The sequence below is a fragment of the Ceratotherium simum genome, chromosome 40, assembly GCF_057802395.1.
Source record: "Ceratotherium simum simum isolate JZ-2026a chromosome 40, ASM5780239v1, whole genome shotgun sequence".
Classification (NCBI taxonomy): Eukaryota; Metazoa; Chordata; class Mammalia; order Perissodactyla; family Rhinocerotidae; genus Ceratotherium; species Ceratotherium simum.
Window position 1 is genome coordinate 8539349 of NC_141939.1, and position 19995 is coordinate 8559343.

The window sequence follows — 19995 nt, forward strand, 5'->3', positions numbered from 1 at the left end:
AGTTTTCCCCTTTTCCCCAAAATTTCAGAGGCTTCCCTCAAAATTTCTGAAGTTATTTCATAGTATGTCAGGTTCTAACAAACGGTCTCAGGAACGTATCTGTGATTTGGTGGCAGTGTCTCTGGGGCAGCATGCACAGGCGTGCTCTTGTAATACATACACTGTTTCTATGAGGGCAAGACAGAAACCTGCATTGTATGCCTAATAGATGTTCAATGGGGGACTTTTGTCAGGTCACACTATTAGAAACTGTAGATGTCTATCCCTGGAATTCCTGAGGATTTCTTTACATGGTTTACATTTTTTGAGGGAATTGTGCGTTTGGGGCAATAAATGAATGATAGAGAGGGGGAAGTAAGTTGGCTTAAGGGGCAGAGACTTTGGAATGTTAGATCTCCTGTAGAGAGAGTATAGTTTTTATAGATACAGTGTGACTCAGTGAGTATTGTAGGAAGATGGGGATTGTTTTGTTGTGCAGTCATGAGGAAGCAGGAGGAGACTGTTGTAACAACTTCCATTAAGGTCTCTATCCATCAGTGATAAGGTGACCAAGGCCCTAAAGTAGGTGAGAGCAGAGGAAAGGGAAGGGAAGGAGGTCTTCTCTGGTTTTGGTGGTTAGTTTGGGTAGTTTTACAGAGCAGTTATGGGAGAGGTGGTGCTGTTGATAGAAATGACAAAGGTCGTGAAGCTAGTTTCAGTAGAAATTTATAGCGAGTAGAAAGGCAGGGAGGGTGGGGTATGGAATTAGGAGTTGATGGTCTGAAGTAGTACTCCAGCAGACAGACAGCAAAGGAGATGTCTGTATTTAAGAAGCCGAGAGGGTGCATGGAAACAAGGAAGGAGACTAAACACAGCTGGAGAGAGTGGGAATACCGTGGTGGTACATAGTCGGCCAGGATGGGTCCCATGAGGTGGTCAAGATGTTTTAATATTCCTAAAAAATTTAGGGACAGAGGACTGAGTGCAGTAGTTTCTTTCTTGATGATGATGGAGAATGGTCTTTAAGAAAACCTTAAACTGAATGATAAAGCCAGGTCAATCATAAACTGGTAAGGATTTAAGTGGGCTATATGTAACTCATTCCAGAAGCTTGCCAATGAAGATAAAGGAAGCACAAAGAGATTGTAGTGTCAGATGAAGCCTTGTTCTAGTGTCTAATGTGGCTAATGAGCTGTAGAATCTGTAATACCAAGGAGATGGTGAGCTCGAAACATTGTGGGGGAGCTGAGGAAGAACCGGAAGTGGTAGATTGTGAAGGACATCAAGGGGAGGAGACTTGCTCGTTTTCCCCCTTATATCCTTTTTTCTATCTAAGTAAGTATTTCCCCATGACTCGTCTGTGGTGATTTGCTGCAGTTTGGTTACTTTACACAACTCTGACTCTTCTAAGGATTTCTTTTTGTGGTGAGTTAAGGAAAGCACTCTTTTCCAGAAGGGTGTTATCCTTTCCATATGATGAGGCTGTTTGCCAAGCACAGTGTAAATGTAGGCCTTCCTGTGTTCTTGAAAACAGGAGTGAATCTGTTGGTGGGTACAGAGAGTGGCCTGATGCTGCTGGACAGAAGTGGCCAAGGGAAGGTATATCCTCTGATCAACCGAAGACGATTTCAACAAATGGATGTCCTTGAAGGCTTGAATGTCTTGGTGACAATATCTGGTAAGTATGTGTTTAGTAAAGCAGGATCATAGCACTGTTTAAAAACATAGTACTTCTAGCACTAAACTTCGGTTAGCTCATTTTCTGAAGTAATGGCTAAATGAGATACAGCCATAGAGTGATTTTATAGTGATGTGATAGGAAAATGTATTCAGATGTGATCCACATGGGCACACTTAACCTGTGACTCCTCTAAAGAGCAGTCTTGAAAAGCACAGTAACATGCACTATCTAATTGACATCTCGTGCGCGACCCACAGTCTCTGCTCCCTATTGGTTGTTGGTTTAATTTGGCTCATCTAGTGTCTAGGTTTTTGTTGTCCACTTCCTCCCACAGGACTCTTTCATGCAGAAGAAACGATTCTTTGCCATGATGGTAAAAGTATTGTGTTTTTTTCTTGCATCAATTAACACTTATTGTAAGTTTCTTTTTAGAAAGAGTATTTTTCTTAGTGTAAATTATATCATACATGTTCATTAAAGTAAGAAACTACTGCAGAAAAGCAAGTAGGAGAAATAAAAAGTAAAAGCAACCAGAGATAATGTGTGTTACTTTTCGCTTTTTTTCTTCCAATCTTTTAAGTATATGCACACTCCGAATACACACTTGAGAAAAAATCTGCGTTAAAATGATTATGCAGCATTTCAAACATATAGAGAATAATAATGAGAGACTAATACGACACCCACGTACTGACTGGCTAGTTTTAACATGTTAAATACGCTGTTGTACATACAGTTAGCATCCCCTGGCCTGTCCACACACCCATGGTTAACTACTGTCCTGAAGTTAGGGTGTATCCTGTCCATTCTTGTTTGTCCAAACTATGTAGCCTGCTCTTTCCATGTCATTAAACGTTCCTCCATGATATCCATTTTACATGCCTACAGAATGTTTCTTTGCATAGAAGTACTAAAATTTATTTACTCATTTTCTGTTATATGTCTTTCAGTTTACCTCTTTTTTTTCCCCTTTCATGTAAACATTTTTCACAAATATCTTTGTAGCTTGCTTAACCATTGGGCATACATATCCATGTTTTATAGATCATAATTTCCTAATAATTTTTATTACTAGGGTCAAAGATTATGGAAAATTGTAAGACTTTAAATAGATCTCATAGGGGCCAGCCCAGTGGCGCAAGCCGTTAAGTGCGCGCACTCCGCTGCAGCGGCCTGGGGTTTGCCGGTTCCGGATCCCAGGCGCACACCGATGCACCGCTTGTCAAGCCATGCTGTGGCTGCGTTCCCACATAAAGTAGAGGAAGATGGGCACAGATGTTAGCCCAGGGCCAGTCTTCCTCAGCAAAAAAGAGGAGGATTGGCAGATGTTAGCTCAGGGCTGATCTTCCTCACACTAAATAAATAAATAAATAAATAGGTCTTATAATAATCAGCAGTGATTTTGATTTAATTATCTGCTAACTTAAGCTTCTTACATTGGTTCATATGTAACAGATTTCTTGCAGTTATTTTAGTTTTCAAAAAGGCTTTTGGTCATAAGTAAAGACATTTATTGAAATGCAAAAATTTCACCATTCATCTCATACTTAAGTGAGAAAAGAACCATTTAAAACTTGAGTGTTGATAGGAGTAGGTTTTAAAATTGGAGGAAAAATAAATCTGCAGCTAAAAATGGTTTAAACTTCATTTTGTGATCCAGTGAGCAAGATGATTCCTGGACATCAATAATCAGCTGATACCAGTGACAATGTTTTGGTCTACTTTTCTAAAGAAGGTATTCTTTTCCCTTTAGTAGTTTTAATGGGTAATGGTTTTCACAATCGTAAAAGGTAATACATGTCAATTGTAGGAAGCTTTGAAAATAGAAAAAACTTAGGAAGAATAAAGCAAAATATTACCCCCCTCTCAGAGATAACTCTTGTTAACATTTTATTATATTTCCTTCTCCTCTTTATATCTCACATTATGGGAATAAAACACTATACATAAAACTATGTAGTCTTTGTTTTACTTTGTGTATTATATTGAATATTTTCCCACACTCAAGAATTCTTCAGAACTTAAAAAGATTGTATCGCAGTATAAAACATAATAGGCAAAGTTCACAGATGCTTAATGAATTGTCACAGTTAGAATCCATCCCCCCTGTAGCCCCTATCTGGTGAAGCAATGCAACAATCCCAGCACCCCAGAAGCTCCCCTGTGCTGCCTGCCGTGCTGCCTCCCAGTCACTGCCCCCCACTTCCCCAGAGGGAAGCACTATCCTAACTTTGAACACCTTACGTTGGTTTTGCCTTCAATGAACTGAATTTATATAAATAGTAAAATGGTAGGTATTCTTTTGTGTCTGGCTGCTTTCTTTCTAGAGCAGTTTTAGGTTTACAGAAAAATTGAGAAGAACATATAGACAATGCCAATATTACACCCCTCCCTCAGTTTCCCTTGTTATCTTGCGTTAGTGTAGTACATTTGTTACAATTGATGAATCAGTATTAATACACTATTATTGATTCAAGTCCGTAGTTTACTCTGAAATTCACTCCTTGTGTTGTATGGTTCTATGAGTTCTGACAAATGCATAATTATCCACCATTACAAAATCATACCAACTAGTTTCACTTCCCCAAAAATCCCTTGTGCTCCTATTCATCCCTTCCCCAAAGCCCCTGGCAACAACTGATCCTTTTTACTGTCTCTGTATTGCCTTTTTCAGAATGTCATAGTTAAAATCATGTAGTACGTAGCCTTTTCAGACTGGCTTCTTTCCTTGAGCAATATGCATTTAAGGTTCCTCCATGTCTTTTCATGACTTGATAGCTCATATGTTGTTATTGCTGAATAATATTCCATTGTATGGATGTACCAGTTTGTTTATCCATTCACTTATTTGAAAGACCTCTTGGTTGCTTCCAAGTTAAAGCAGTTACGAATAAACCTGCTACAAACATTTGTGTTCAGCTTTTTATGTAGATGTAAGTTTTCAACTCATGTATTTGTAAATACCTAGGAGTGTGATTGCTGGAACATAAGGTAAGACTACATTTAGTTTTGTAAGAAATTGCCAACCTATCTTCCAAGTGGCTGTACCATTTTGCATTCGTACAAGCAGTGAATGAAAGTCTCTGTGTCGCACATCCTTGTCACCAATTGGTGTTGTCAGTGTTTTGGATTAGTGTAGTGGTATCTCATTTTTCCTTTAATTTGCAATTCCCTAATGACGTATGATGATGAGCATCTTTTCATATGCTTATTTGCCATCTATATGTCGTGTTTAGTGAAATATCTATTAAGGTCTTTTGCCTGTTTTATAATTGGGTTGTTTGTTTTCCTGTTACTGAGTTTTGTGAATTCTTTATATATTTTGGATTCAAGTCCTTTATCAGGTAAAATGGTGTTCTGCAAATATTTTCTCCCAGTCTATGGCTTATCTGTTTGTTCTCTTAACAGTGTCTTTTGCAGAACAGAAGTTTTTAATTTTAATGAGGTCTAACTTAACAATTTTTTCTTTCATATATCGTGCTTTTGGTGTTATATATAAAAAGTCGTTGCCAAATCCAAGGAGATTGTACCTAGATTTTCTCCTGTCTTATCTTCTAGAAGCTAATTTATAGCTTTGCATTTCACGTTTAGGTCTATGATTCATTTTGAGTTGATTTTTCTGAAAGGGTCAAAGTCTGTGTGTAAATTCATTTTCTTTTGCATGTGGATGTCCAGTTGTTCTAGCAGTATTTGTTAAAAAGACCATTCTTTTTCCATTGAATTGCTATTGTTCCTTTGTCAAAGATTAGTTCATTACATTTGTGTGGGTCTAGTTCTGGGCTGTTTGTCCATTCTTTTGCTAATACCATGCTATCTTGGTTGTAGTAGCTTTATAGTAAATCTTTTTTTTTTTTTTTTTAAAGATTTTATTTATTTTATTTTTTCCCCCCAAAACCCCAGTGGATAGTTGTATGTCGTAGCTGCACATCCTTCTAGTTGCTGTATGCGGGACTCGGCCTCAGGATGAACGGAGAAGTGGTGCCTCGATGCGCACCCGGGATCCGAACCCAGGCCACCAGCATCGCAGCGCGCGCACTTAACCACCAAGCCACAGGGCCGGCCCTATAGTAAATCTTAAAGTCAGATAATGTCAGTCCTCCAAATTCATTCTTCTTTTTTATTATTGTATTGGCTCTTCTGGCTCTTCTGGCTCTTGCCTTCCCATATAAACTTTAGAATCAGTTTATCAGTATGCACAGAAAAACTTGCTAGATTTTGATTGGGATTGCATTGAATCTATAAAGTTGGATAGAACTGACATCTTAACAATACTGAGTCTTCTTATTATGACCATTGAATATTTCTCCATTTATTTTTAAATCTCCTTTGATTTCTTTCTTCAGAGTTTTCCTTTTCTTTGCAGTTTTCCTCATAGAGATCTTATATAGGGCTATTTTGTTAGACTTATAACTATTTCATTTTTTTTTAGTGCTACTGCAGATTGTGTTGTGTTTTTAATTTCAAATTTCCAATTGCTTGTTGCAAGTATGTAGGAAAGCAATTGACTTTTGTATATTAGCCTTACCTTGCAACCTTGCTATAGTCACTTTTTAGTTCCAGGATTGTTTTTTGCCAATTCTTTGGCGTTATCTACCTAGACAGTCATGTCTTCTGCAAACAAAGATAGTTTTATTTCTTCCTTCCCAATCCGTATACCTTTTATTTTCTTTTCTTGTCTTATTGCATTGTAATAGGAGTGATGAGAGGGGACGTCCTTCCCTTGTTCTCAAGCTTAGAAAGTATCTAGTTTTTCGTCATTAAGTATGATGTTAGCTGTAAGATTTTGGTAGTTGTTCTTTATCAAATTGAGGCAGTTCTCTATTCCTCTTTGCTGAGAGTTTTTATCGTGAAATGGGTGTTGGGTTTTTTCAGATGCTTTTTCTGCATCTATTGATATGATCATATGATTTTTATTCTTCAGCTTGTTGATGTGAGTGGCTTCTTTTGCTCTACGTCATCGTTTTGTTGCTTGTAGCAATAGTTCATTTTTCATTCCTGTGTATGACTGTAACACAATTTATTTACTCGTTCTACTGTTGATGGACATTTGTGTTTGTTTCCTGTTTTGGGCTATTATGAACAATGCTGCTATGAACATTCTGCTTCATGTATTTGGGGGCTCATACACATTTTTATTAGGAGAGAAATTACTGGATCATAAGTAAGGGTATATGTATATCCTACCTTAATAGATAATACCAGGCTTTTCAAAGTGGTTCTAACAGTTCACAACACTAGTTTCTGAAGTTTCTAGTTATGCTACACCTCCCCTACTTTCAGGTATTATCACTCTTTTTACTTCTAGACACTCTGATAGGTGTATGAAATTATATCTCATTATGGTTTTAATATGCATTTGCTATTGACTATTGAAAGCAAGTACCTTTTTATGTATCTTATGTATAACTTCTTTTACCTCTTCTAGTTGCTTACTCAGTTTTTCTATTGGATTATCCCTCTTCTAATTGATTTTTAGGAGTTCTTTACATATTCTGGATGTGAGTCCTTTGTCAGCTTTGTAAGCTGCACACGTCTGTGCTTTATGGCTTGCCTTTTGCTTGATTTGAGTCCCTGCATTCAATGATTTGTTCAGCCCTTCTGTGGGAGGTTCAAACCTTCAACCACAGAAGGGTTGAACAAATGGGAAATAATAGCTACACTGGAGGATTTTTGAGAATCAGATGACATAATATATGTGAAATCATCTCATAAGCTCTATTGGTTGTATTGTTGTGCAGGTGTGTTGTGTGGTTTATTGATACTGTCCATCTACATAAGTATGAATTCTTTATTCTTCTAAAATCTTTCCTTCTAACTCAGGCCTACACTTGGTGATAAATCTGTAGAGGTTTCCAAAGTCCATCTGAATAGCTTGAATTGAGTTTCTAGTAAGACTCTGATACAAAATGGTTCCCTTAGGAGTATGATATTTACTGAAGTTTCTTTTGGTTACTCTTGTTATTAATGATGATATCTACTTTTGAATCTGAGTGTAAAACATTTGTATTTGTTTTGCTAGGCAAAAAGGATAAATTACGTGTCTACTATTTGTCCTGGTTAAGAAATAAAATACTTCACAATGATCCAGAAGTTGAGAAGAAGCAGGGATGGACAACTGTAGGGGACTTGGAAGGATGTGTACACTATAAAGTTGGTAAGTTCCAAGAAACTCTTAAGGGTTTTGTTTTTCCAGGGTTAATTAGTGTTCCATTTAAAATTTACATATTCTTTGAAGCTTTTAGTAGTAAACTTGTTTCTGATACATGTAGCTCATGTCTGCTGTTAAGTTTCTAAGGCATCTCCTAATCCTGAAGTCTCATCTAGACTCACGGTGCACCTTTAAGGGTAACAGTTCATTCCTGCTGCTCACTCTGTCCTCCCTCTGTCTCATCCACACAGTTCATCTTGTGAGAGAGTCTCTTCACCCTTTCTCTTTGACAATCCATAGTTTTCTCTGTAAGATGTGGTTTGAATAACCTCATTAAGGAAGCCTTGCCAAAGGAAGGCCAGCTGGTTTGGATTCCTCCTTTGTGCTCCAGGCTTATTCTCCATTTGGAGGACGAGGACTATGGGTCTTTGGCGGTCGCTGATAGAACGTTTGAGAGTTGCCCAAAGAGCTATGGCTTGTTGTTTTGAATTAACTGCACTGTGCAAAGCTACTGTGTGCTCTTTATTAGTAAATGAATCTAGCTGGCCAGTCAGTGTTTCATGGCAACTGTGTTGTTTTTTTCTTTTTGGCGTGCATGCTGTGGTTCTCATGAAATAAGATGTTGAAAGAACAAAACCAAAATGAATGTTTTTGTGTATGAAAACCCCCCAAAATTCTAGTACTAATGTTGGGAATAAAGAGGAAATAATGGGGCTTGGCCAAGTTAAAATTTTACGGGAGAGATGATGTATTCTAATAGAATTTGAAATGGGTAGTTGAGAACAACAACAGACAGTCTATGTATACTTAAGACTGGTTAACATGAGGGGCCTATTGAAAGTTGATGATGTGCTTATATCTTTTCTTTTTTTCTGTGTTTATGAAAGTATATACTATAGACAGTTCCTCTGTTCCTAGGAATATTACAGTCCTTGACGTTGTCTTCTTGTTGATCTAATCAGTTCACAACCCTTAGCACATTGGTTAATAGTGATTGCAGGAGCCACCCCAAAACTGGAGTGATTCTGAGTGATACTGGAAAGTAGTACTATCTCCTAGGTATAAATTTTGGGATTAGGATTTTGTATGTTGTGTTTATGTGAAATATTTTTATTTGTTGAAGTGTAACTAAAATCATCTAAGGCTAAATTTAATCAAACAGTTCATAACAGCTGAAATATACGTGAATAGATTATCCTACAGGGGGAGCTAGAGGCAGATGTGTTAGACAGTCTTGAGCTTTTCATTAGAACAAAACAGTCCTCAGGCCTGTCATTCTTACAGAATGGATCATAAGCATTTTCTGGAGATGAGTGTGTAATTCCATTCATTTGTTATCTTTATGCTTTTAGGAAGTTATTTTCAGTTTATCAAGACCTGTGCTGTACAGTATAGTTGCTATCAAGAACAGGGGGCTGTTTAAATTTATATTTAAATTAATTAACATGAAATAAACTTTAAAATTTAGTTCCTCTGTGGCACTAGTACATTCCAAGTATCCTATAGCCACATGTAACTAGTGGCTATCATATTAGCAGTACAGATATAAAACGTTCCATTATCACAGAAAATTCTATTAAATAGCACTTGTTTGGACAACCTGTTATAATCCTTTGTGTCTTAATATTAATGTCAATGATTTAATTGCATAGTGACAATATATGGAATTTAACAAGGAGAGTTACCAAGTTAACAAGCCGTCTCTCACGTACAAGGGAACAATCAAGTAGTAGTGTAATATTAGATAGCTTATAAAGAAACCAATGGCTTAGCACCAGACTAGTAAGTCATGTGTATGTTTTTAAGCAGAGTTGCCTAGCTATCAGAGAATTGAAACAGCCATGCAAAGGAGGCATTTTTAAAAATATATGTATAGTTGAACAGAGATTTCCTTTACTACTGCTCTTTTGGTACAGAACTTGAGGTGGAATTCTAACAGTTACCACCTCTGTAGGTCAGGAAGTGGCTTGAAGTGATACTTGGTCTTGTACACAGAAATAGAGAAGAGTATCTTGGTGTAGGCATCTATGTTTCTGAGCCCGTGCAGGACTCAGAAAAAGCCACATGTAAGATTTGACCTCTTGTGACTCGGGAACCTCTTGGCTGATGAATCACATCATTATCCTTCTGAAGTACTATAATACTGAGCCCTTGAGACTTTAGGATGGTATACTGGCATTGTCCTGATTATTAAATACTTGCAATCTAAGAAGATAAGAAACATTAGTGAAAGTACTCATTGATTGTAACCAGAGTATTGGGGTTGAGTCCAACACAACATCAACAAAGATGGGAACAGCCTGGATTATACATGAAAGAATTGGAAAAGGAAACTGAAGCTTGATCTCTCTCAACACTTTTCTCCTGTTGGTTTGGGTGAATCAATAGAAGTCATATTTATTAAGTGTGCAGAAGACAACTGAAAGAATTTAGAGTTCCATGTTGATACTGACCTGTGCTTCTGGTTTTTTATGTTTGTTTTTTCAGTAAAATATGAAAGAATCAAATTTTTGGTAATTGCTTTGAAGAGTTCTGTGGAAGTCTATGCGTGGGCACCCAAGCCATATCACAAATTTATGGCCTTTAAGGTAACAACAGCAAGTGCACTTAAAAGTCACATCAGCTATGCATGCTGTGACCAAGAGCCAAGGAATAACTTTAAAAACTCTGAACAGTTACAGCTGATCATTTACAAGCTATGTGGTAATATAGTGTATAACTTGATCATAAGAAAGGCCATTTCTAATGTAATAAGCCTAGCTATCTGCTTTCCAAGCCCTCTGAGCATAAGGAGAGAGCTGACTGTTGGGCAGACGCTTGGATGTGCCAATATGGTAACAGAGGGAAAGACAGAATAACACCACCTCCACTTAAAAAGCAGACCGTGACCTTCTACCTAAAATCATGGATGTGTATAAAGATTTAGATATGTTTTCAATAACCAGAAATTATCCAATAGTAGGCAGCTTTAAGATATATCAATTCAATAGAGTACTAATGAAAAACTAAATTACAGAAATTCTTAACGATACAAGGAATGTGTATTATACATTAAATAGAATAAGTAAGTTAACAATATGTATAATATACCATTTTTGGTTAAAAAACTGTAGAAAGATATTAACAGTTATTTTATGTGGATATATTTAATATTTTTTAATCATTCTAGAGTTCTTACTAGATACAAATTCATGAAATTCTTAAAAGTGATATTACTATGACGTTAGATATTATAAATAACTTATCATTTCTAATATTAGACACAAAACCTTAAGCATAGCCCCTGGGAATGTTTTAGTGCAGGGCAAGAAATTAAGAATTTTTCATCCAAAATGATTCTATTTATTTATTTTTTAAAAATAGTTTTGATATATTTTATTAAGGGTAAGCTTCAGTTATTTGGAAAATTGACATTTAGATTGCTTATTGCCGATTCCCCATAAAGCAGGGTAAATGGGGTTACCATATTTGTTTAAAAAATAAACCCACATATTATTGACTAATATTAGTTGTAAAATTACGATTTTCTTCTGAAATCTGGTCTTAATATCTTTTATGTACCAGGTACTGTACTGGTTGCTTTTATAAATATCTTATTTAAATCTGTCTTGTGGGCCGGTCCCATGGCTTAGCGGTTAAGTGCGTGTGCTCTGCTGCTGGCGGCCCGGGTTCAGATCCCGGGCGTGCACCAACGCACTGCTTCTCTGGCCATGCTGAGGCCGCGTCCCACATACAGCAAGTAGAAGGATGTGCAGCTATGACATACAACTATCTACTGGGGCTTTGGGGGCGGAAAATAAATAAATAAATAAAATAAAAAAATAAAAATAAATAAAATCTTTTTAAAAAAATAAATAAATCTGTCTTGTGAGCTGTAGGTATTGATATTAATGAAGAACTGAGGTCATCCAGTACGTTATAGGGCATCCAGGCTATTATACTACATTATAGCCTTTTGTCACCATATCACTCTAGTTGGAAAATAAAGTAGAAGTCTGTACAGCTCAGGTAGTGACTATGCTGATGGTACAGTTCTCAGTATGTGACTCCTACAACTCCTCCTCTCTCTCCATCATCTGCATTTGAATAGTATGCTACAGAAAGTCCTGTTTATTTCACGTTAGATGTTGTTCTCGCCAAGACAACAGAACTGTAAGTGACAGCAGAATTCCTGGGCTAGGTAGGGATAGTTTGGGACATGCTTCTGGAAGGAGTGTCTTCCAGATGCTGATTAACAGACAAATCATAGTGAATTAGAGACTTACTTTATAGAGTATTTTTGCTTACTGCTGTTGCCCGGGCAGCTTAGTAATTGAGTAACTGAGTACCTTGGGTCTGGCTTCTCTAGTTTGATCTGGTATTAGAAATAAGTTTTACTTCATCTTACTGCTGCTCTCTTGGTTACTTCTTTGTAGTCATTTGGAGAATTGGTACATAAGCCATTACTGGTGGATCTCACTGTCGAGGAAGGCCAGAGGTTGAAAGTGATCTATGGATCCTGTGCTGGATTCCATGCTGTTGATGTGGATTCAGGATCCGTCTATGACATTTATCTACCAACACACGTAAGAAAGAATCCACACTCTATGGTTGGTTGACTGGCTTCATTTTGTTTTGACTTTTTTCTTTACTCTGCTTAGTGAACTAACACAAGCAGGAATTTCTTACTTCCCCGTGGTGTGGGGGTGAGTATTTAAATGACGTGCCATTCAGTGGCTCCATGCCCTGAGACAAGTGGACATCCACTCTCCTGGCTCTGTGAAGCCCTCCTGAAAACCTCTTAGCCCTGGCTTTGACTAACATGGGATGGATTTGGGGCGATTGCTGGCAGGTCAGAACATCCCTGGGTTGGGAGTGATTTAAGGAACATAATTTCTTAATTGGAGCCCACAATCCAATTATGTTCCAGGGACCTCACAAAATGTGAACTAGTAGAGTATATGACCTGTAAAGGTAGACTTTGGGATATATATCGCATGGGTTTTCCGAAATGTTGTCCAGTTGCTGTATTTATCACCAGGAATGTGAACCAGTGCATTCACCAAGACAGTGTTACTGAGCACTTTTGCAGGGATAGAAATAGCTACAAACATGCTTCCCTGTACTTTGTTCCTCTTCTCTAGATCCAATGTAGCATCAAACCCCATGCAATCATCATCCTCCCCAACACAGATGGAATGGAGCTTCTGGTGTGCTATGAAGATGAAGGGGTTTATGTGAATACATATGGAAGAATCACCAAGGATGTGGTTCTGCAGTGGGGAGAGATGCCAACATCTGTAGGTACGCACTCAGAGGAAAAGATAGCACTTGTAAGAGTGGAGGCTTCTCTAAAACTGCATATATTTATCCGTACTAATTTTATGTGTTGTTCAGACTTTTTGGCCGTTTAACAGAGTGGTTGGCAGTAGATGGTGAAAAGTTAGATTGTAGACATTGGACTGGTCATAGTCTATCTTAGAACAAAATCCAAGTAATTATTTAATATTTCTTAAAACTCTGTCATTCACAATCCTTCATTTAATCCTTAAGACATCCTGGGAAAATAGGACAGATGTTGTTGACTGATTTGTGGAAAGTAAAGGGGGACAGAGAAAGGTAAGTGATTTGCTCTTGCGAGTGGCAGAGCCACAGCTAGAAACACAGCCTCTGAATCTTCAGGTGTGCATTCAGGAATAAAGGGGCAGGAATAAAGGCTGACATCTGAAATTTTCATGGCTTTAAGTTTATATCCGAGGACTATTTTGGTTTTGTTGCAGTTAGTCACTGTCTCTGTCTACTCGTCATTACTTCCTCCTATCTTCCCTCACGACTGGTTTGATGAAAATAAGAGCACTTAACTATAAATTCAGTGGTTCGCTGGTCAAGATAAGCATGATATGCCTCAGGGGAATTAATAGATTCAACCATTGACTCAAATTACCACTTTGCAGGATAGACAAAAAGGTTACAAAAGTGAAGTTCCTTAAAAACAAAAATCCTTAAAAGTTGCATGTTACGGTGTGTTTGTGTGTATTACATAAGCAGCATCTTTTCATGGCTGTTTCCTTATCTTTAATGATATGTGTTTTTCCTCTCTCTAAAAGCATATATTCGATCCAATCAGACAATGGGCTGGGGAGAAAAGGCCATAGAGATCCGATCTGTGGAAACTGGTCACTTGGATGGTGTTTTTATGCACAAAAGGGCTCAAAGACTAAAATTCTTATGTGAACGCAATGACAAGGTAATGGTTCCTTATAAATTCTTTTTAGTTGCTACCATCTTTTAGCAATGGTTTATTTTCCATGGAGATTGGTGAAGCCTTCCTTGGGGTTTTGATAGATTCTGAAATAAATTCATCAAGGAACTTCTTTTTAGACCTGTTTATGGGAGTTGAGGTATATTTTATTTTGTTTTTGCTATGAGGGGGTGGAGATACTTTCTCTGCAGAAATCATCATATGTTGGGTTTTTCTTTCTTAAACCCCTTACGTGACCTGTCTAGGCTATGTTTGGTTTAGGGGTAAGGAAAGTTAAAGCTAACAAGTTAGGTGGATGGGATTCTTTTGTGATTAGAATGAAGCACCCATGCAAATTTGAGTGGGGTGAAAGTTTTCTTCTCCTCTGACGTGTCTCAGAAGGATGCCCCTTGTTAGTCTGCCTTTTGAGTGGTGAAATGACTTCATAGTTGCGTGTCAGAAGTACCTCACAGTATAAATCATTTTATGCAGAAGCTCAAGGACCTCCTGCATCTGAGACCTCAGGGCAGCAAAGCCCCAGTTACAACCTTTGTTCTTCAAACTGGCCGCATCCTTGTATTCTCCAGGGCCTACTCGCTCCCCGGGAGTCCCTCCCCAAAACCAGCCTTGGAGTGGAGCAGAGAGACGGCCAAGGGTGTTGCCTATCCTGGCCTGCTTTGAAAAGGACAGCAGGGCTGGAACGGATCTTTACCAAGCCCAACTTTCTCTTCTGCCCGCTTTGATAAAAACATGTCTGACTACCTGAGGCAGCCCACTGCAGCCTTAGAAACTTACCTCTAAAGAACATTTCCACCTCTTGCCTCACAATAAAATATATTAAACATCCTAGCAGCCAGCCCACAGGTTGACTTCTCAGGTTTAATATAAAACTTCAACACAACAAAGAAAAGCTATAAATCTCTTCTTGGCAGCTGGTGTTCTTGCCTGCCCAATTACATACTCAACACAAAAGCCAGGTCACCACCAACCCACTTTCTCCTGCAGTCCTATCGTTCTGTTACTATTAGAGTTGATATTTTTTTTCCTACATAATATCTCCCAAATCTTTTAACTTGAAAATCCATACAACCTCAGAACTAATCCAGGATTTTACCAGCTTTTTGGCTTATATTTTCCTAGTATTAATGTAGCCATAACTGTAATATTTTTTGAACTTTAGGCATTTAAATATTTTTATCATCATGATGTCCTATCCCTTAAGGTTTATTAATAAAAGGCACAAAAGTAAAGTATGTTACTTTGGCTATAGAGTCATGTGAAATAACTGATACATTTAGCTTAATTTTTTAAGAGAAAAGTTAGGTTGCTGAGTACTCCCCATTGCTCATTGGGTTTTCCAAACACATGTATCTTGTAGAAGGTATTAGCAGTGCAGGTAAAAAGAAATAACCCAATTTCAGAAATATCTCTTTTTTTCTTTTGAGTTCTCACAATATGGCAATGTGTACAAGGAGTTACCCAACTAATTAGCCTTCTCAGTTTTAAGAAAAACTGGCTACAGATGATCACTCCTTGTAAATGATAAATTGACGTCCCAGATTTTCTTTTGAAAAGGGCCTTTGGGGTTTTAAGCTTCTTGCGTTTGGAGGTGTTGAGGTTGGTGGTGGCTCTGGGTTATCTGCCTGGGCACCACAGGAAGCATTGCTCCACAGACTGTGCTGTGTTCTCATGGGAACCCCTCCCTCTCTTTTTCTCTTGCTTTTGCAGGTTTTCTTTGCCTCTGTTCGGTCTGGTGGCAGCAGTCAGGTTTATTTCATGACGTTAGGCAGGACTTCTCTTCTGAGCTGGTAGAAGTGGTGTGATGAGGATTGCTGGCCGCCCCCAGAGTCTTCAGAATCCTGAGAACTTGGAATTCCTTGCAACTGGAGCTCAGAGCTGCACCGGTGCAGTCCAGGACAGCTGTATATGCAGACACCATGTGTGGGGTTCTTTCTCTCCTTTCCTTCCTGCTTCTTTCTTACCCATTTATCCCCATTCTCTTCATTTCCTTACTCAAAAATAAATCAAGGCTGCAATGCAGCTGGTGCTGTTCAGATTCTGCCCTCAGGTGCTATCAGTGTGTGGGGTTGAGCATCAGACCAGAAAGCAAACACCTTGCCTTCAGCTCCAGAATTCCTCGTCTCGGAACGGCTCTGTCTGATGGGTGTCTGAAGGTGGAGACTATGAACGTGCCGCTGGTGTTCCTGGAAGTGGGCACAAGGAGGTGTAGAGTGGTGGTCTAAGGAGCAGTGTGCTGAAGCAGAGAGCAGATTTAATATAGTAACATTAACAATGTATTTAATTGACATTTCTTTTTTGTAATGTGACAATATGTGGACAGAGAAGAAGGTGCAGGTTTAAGAAGTTAATATTTATAAAATGTGAAAGACACAATTACTAGGATAACTTTTTTGTGGGTGGGGCTTGGGAGGCGGGGTGGGATGGGTTAGGGGGGCCCCATTTTGTTTCTTTGGATTTTTTTTTTTTGGCTTGGTCAAGAACTCAGTCATTTTTCTGTGTACCAGGGTTTGCCTAAATCATGTGCAGATGGTTCTTAAAAAAAAAAAAAAGGAAAAAGAAAATGTGGCATTTGTACAATGGCCAGAACTTTGTTGTGTGACAGTATTAGCACTGCCTCAGTTAAAGGTTTAATTTTTGTTTAAACCTACAAGTGCGACAACAGTTTCACCACACAGTCTGCACTTAACAGAGGAAAAAAATTTTTTCAACCACGTTTATTTTTTTGCCTACCTCATTGTTTTTAATGCATTAAGAGGTGGTTTAGTTTATATGTTTTTGGAGAAAAACATTAATGTTTAATTTAATCTTAATACCAAAACTATCAGATTGAAGTTTAACTGTTATTTTGTCACAGGTCTCAGTAGGCACAAGAGAAATTGTCCCTGAAGAAGGGAAATAGCCATATGGCTTTAGCATGCTGACTATTGCATCTGCTTTCTAAATTTAGAGGGCAGAATGCTTCGTTTTTACCAGACTCACCGTTAGTAGTTGATGGGCGACTGTAGCCTACAACACAAGGGGCCTCATTGTTCTCCGTTCTGGGTTTGGTAGCAGACAGGTGGTCATATTTAGAATAGTCACACAAACTGCTCAGTGTTGCAGAAACCTTTTCTTGGGGGTGGGGGTATTTCCCTTTTCTAAAAATGCAATGCACTAAAACTATTTTAAGAATGTAGTTAACTGCTTATTCATAAGACAGCATCTTCCTGTGTTTTAGGTGTAATATCAAAGCCCTGGCTTTTCTTGTTCGCTCACTTGCTCTCTTGTTCTCTGTTTTTTTAAACCAGTTTTACTTTATGAATATGTTCATGACATTTGTAATAAATGTCTTGGGTAATAATTTGTTTCCTGGCTTCATGGTCACTCAATTCCTCTGGGAATGTTAATCTCTTGGTAAAGGAGCAACGCTCAGTGTCCTGGTCCTGCCGTCTTGCTTTCTTCTTGTTGAGTTCTGAGTTGGGAGTGTTGTGTGATGGCTGCTTTAAACTTCGCTCACCAAACAGAAGCTTGGTGTTTCATAGGCTTAATCCGCCTTTGTGGTAATTTTCTTTTATAACATGAAAATGGGGAATTTTCCTCCCAAAAATATAGTAATCGTTTGCACCTATCTGTCAAGGCTTTGCCCAGCATTCTCATCCCACTTAGCATCTGTTTTGAATGCTGTCATTCTCTTCCTCCTGGTTCAGCATTTTTGCCAAAGGCTCTCTTTTGAATTACAAAAATCTAGTGAAAAGTATATACACTCTGAAATGCAGAAACAACAGCTGGATGTACATACCCACAAAGACAAGACAAGCTGAGAAACCCTTTCTCTCTTTTGGAGGACAAGGCAGTTGAAGTGGTTTTTCCATTTGTATGACTTCGGAGTAGTGCTCTTGTCCGAAGCAGAAAGAACTAGTTTTTTTCCTACTAATTTGTAGTTAATGTAGAGAAGATTGAAGAGTTAACCCCACCTTTGGAGAAGGGACTTTTGAGATAGAGCAGATTCCGTCACCACAGGACATCAGTCCAAGATCAGATTACCGCTGGCGATTTCCTGCACGTTTTGGCTTTTCAAGTAAGATGAAATGTGTCACAGTGAGCACGTGTGCATACCAAGAGGCGAACCAACTGGATGGCTTGATAGATTGTAGCCGCTCCCATGGCTTTAGAGAGAGAGAAAAGTTGGGCAGGTTTCTTTGAAAAAATACTGGACTTCAGATACCAATATGGAAGAAATAAAAAAGATGAGGCATCATGACCTTAATTATCCACAGACTTGAAGCTCGGTGTCTGTAAGTCAAGATGTGTTTTGCAAATAATGCAAGTGGTATTTCACTGGGGTTCCTGAGTATTTAGAACTTGACAAAAACTGGCTTTCCCTTAAGAAGTGAGGGGGGCTGGTCTGAGCTCAGGTCAGAATGGTGCCTGTCCTGCGTGCACAGCACCAGGCACCACCTGGCGTCTCTGGGTGTTTGAGTTGAACAGAATTGAATCCATTGCTGGGTTTCATTTACTGAGGTCAGACCACCGTTTGTCCTTCTGGCACGGGTTCCAGGTGTGTGCTCTCCTTGGCTGTGGTGTCCTTCCTGCTGTGGTGTCCTTCCTTCTTGGCCTAACCCTTGTTAACCAGATTGTGTTGCTGCAGCTTGAAGCAGGTGCCCAATTAGGTTTCTTTGTGAAAGATTGTGAGTTGTTGAAATTTCATTCTTCTAGAGAAGGGATGATTTTTTTTTTTTTAACAGGGTAGTGAGTTCACAGAAGTGCCAAGATGGCAAAATTACAAAGGAAAACAGTATTATGATGATAGCATTAAATATGGAACATTGAAAACTAGTATAGCAGTGCTCTTCAAAACACAAATGTGTCTCTAGGTTAGTCAGAGCTTTAATAAGTAATACCTTTCTGTATTTGAATCAGAGTAACTCTGTATTGAGTGCAGTGTTTTTACTTTTTTCTCATGCACATGTTATGTTGGAGAAAATGTTTACAAAAATGGTTTTGTTACACTAATGTGCATCACATATTTATGGTTTATTTTTAAGTGATTTTTTTATGGGTTATTTAGGTTTTCATCTTAGTTGTAGTCCACTTATGGTGATTCATAATCCCTAATTTTGCCAATTATAAATTTGCTAAACAGCAATACAAATGACAAACTGCGTTAAGTTTACTAATCATAGAGCTGCAAAGCAGACTGGTGGCAAGTCCACAGCCTTCTTTTTTTTTTCAGTGCTAATTTGTCTTCTGTGTATTATGAAAATTACTGTTGTCCCTCCCCCTCCCCCTTTTTTCCTTAAATAAAGTAAAAATGACACCTGTCTTATGTGGCAAGAGTTTCAAATATATTCTGACCCTTCAGGATGTGTCCTTCCTATAAGTATCCATATTTCATGTGCACCTCCTTCCCCAGCGCCGCCCTGGCTCCAGTGGGTGCCCCTCTGGCCATGTGCCATGACAGGCATTGCCCACAGGATCACCAACATCTCAGAATGAAATGGTGGTGAGCTCTTGATCATCATGTTTCTGACGCCAAAACGGAGTAAAGCTGATCCTTTAGGAAGAAATAAGGTTTTATTTTTGCAAGTCTGAATTGGATCAAAAAGTAAAATAGCATGATGTCTGTACCTAATAGGACAATTAAAGTAGCCCTTGTTCAAATTGGCATATAATGACTAACTTAGGCCTAATAATTGGAGCTCCTAAAGTATAAGGTGGTTATAGCTAAGGCCTTGGGGGGTGCCCCCTAGAGTCCCCTATAGGTCTGGCAGGAATGATTCTCATTGGACAGGTCTGGGGCCACGTCCTCCGGATCATCACCTTGCCCAAGCCTCCGGGGTTGTGGACGGGTGGACATGCTACATTATCATCAGTTAAATATGTTAATAAACTAGCTCCTTTGTGCTTCATACTAGAAACATGTTATTTCTCTAAAGGTGAAAATAAAATCGTAAATATCTAGGCTGC

The 19995-nt window shown here is 38.5% G+C and overlaps 1 protein-coding gene across 50 annotated transcripts in view; it reads left to right on the forward strand.

The window, feature by feature from the left end:
- Window positions 1-19351, forward strand: part of MAP4K4 (mitogen-activated protein kinase kinase kinase kinase 4) — a 198106-nt gene extending 178755 nt beyond the window's left edge. For 31 of the 50 annotated variants that reach the window (XM_087426246.1, XM_087426247.1, XM_087426250.1 and 28 more), the window contains 7 exons: window positions 1514-1657; window positions 7680-7814; window positions 10296-10396; window positions 12224-12373; window positions 12932-13091; window positions 13895-14034; window positions 15757-19351. In XM_087426246.1, coding sequence (XP_087282372.1) covers window positions 1514-1657; window positions 7680-7814; window positions 10296-10396; window positions 12224-12373; window positions 12932-13091; window positions 13895-14034; window positions 15757-15840 — 914 coding nt within the window. In that variant the 3' untranslated portion in view covers window positions 15841-19351. Of the gene's footprint in view, window positions 1-1513; window positions 1658-7679; window positions 7815-10295; window positions 10397-12223; window positions 12398-12931; window positions 13092-13894; window positions 14035-15756 lie in introns of all 50 variants that reach the window. The other 19 variants (XM_087426243.1, XM_087426244.1, XM_087426248.1 and 16 more) reach the window with 1 other exon arrangement.
- Window positions 19352-19995: the final 644 nt, after the last annotated feature.